Source organism: Penaeus monodon, chromosome 30 (assembly GCF_015228065.2).
Source record: "Penaeus monodon isolate SGIC_2016 chromosome 30, NSTDA_Pmon_1, whole genome shotgun sequence".
Lineage (NCBI taxonomy): Eukaryota > Metazoa > Arthropoda > Malacostraca > Decapoda > Penaeidae > Penaeus > Penaeus monodon.
The window spans coordinates 14,331,057-14,331,950 of NC_051415.1; the positions used below are offsets into that span (position 1 = coordinate 14,331,057).

The window sequence follows — 894 nt, forward strand, 5'->3', positions numbered from 1 at the left end:
TTATCTGACTGGAGCAAGGTAGACATCACTCCATAGGGCAACTTTTTATAAATTCAAGTCCAAGATTTGAAGACTGTCTTTTGAAAGATTTTCCAACAGTCTGTTGAAAATGCTCCTTAAAATCAGCAATGCTAGTAAAATGCATCATCAGGAATTTAATCTGCAATGTGTCTCATAGACTTATGTATTTGATAGTTCAATCCAATATTAGTTGTCTGTCACTGCATGAGAGTATTTGTAAACATACCTTATCTCTCTTTTCTTCTTCTTTACAGATTATTACTTGCTGTGATACTGTACTTGCAGCCTGCAAGTCCAGGCTTCCCACGACAACATGTATAGGATTTTTCAAGAGTTTAGCAGCCAAGCTGCGAACACCTTCAGGCCAAGTTGCACTGAAAAATATATTGATATTACTCATATTACATGTACAAAATATAATAAAGTACAATCTAACTTTGTAGCAGGCACTCAAGCACAGCACATTCCTCACAGGTAGAATTCACATTATTTATTACCATCATTTTCATGACTATTACTACTACTTTATCATCAGTCACCTTGATAAGGTGACTGATATATCACATTTCATATGTAAGCAATATAATCTTAAGCCATCTATTTAACATCATGATGCAAGAATAACTTTAAATAAGAGCCCTGTTTTGAGGACTTATAGCATGGTAAATAAATGTCATCAAATTTTTTATGATAAGACTTGCTAACACATAAGCCAATATACAGCTGATAGTTTGGTTTCCTTACAGTTATTCTTAAGACCTGAATCTGAATTGATTTTGCTAATCTGCAATACATTGCTTTCAAGAGACAGAAGTTTTGTGAAGGAAATGCAAACATTGTTACAGTTGAACTTGCCAGCAGAATGAAATCTAG

The 894-nt window shown here is 33.9% G+C and overlaps 1 protein-coding gene across 1 annotated transcript in view; it reads right to left on the reverse strand.

Annotated features, from left to right (window-relative positions):
* The window catches only part of LOC119592298 (probable ATP-dependent RNA helicase DDX43), a gene marked incomplete at both ends in the record, with an annotated part of 26,395 nt that overhangs the window by 5,830 nt on the left and 19,671 nt on the right, over positions 1 to 894 (reverse strand). Inside the window, 1 exon segment of the mRNA XM_037941126.1 lies at positions 248 to 395. Within this exon segment, the coding sequence (XP_037797054.1) occupies positions 248 to 395 (148 nt within the window).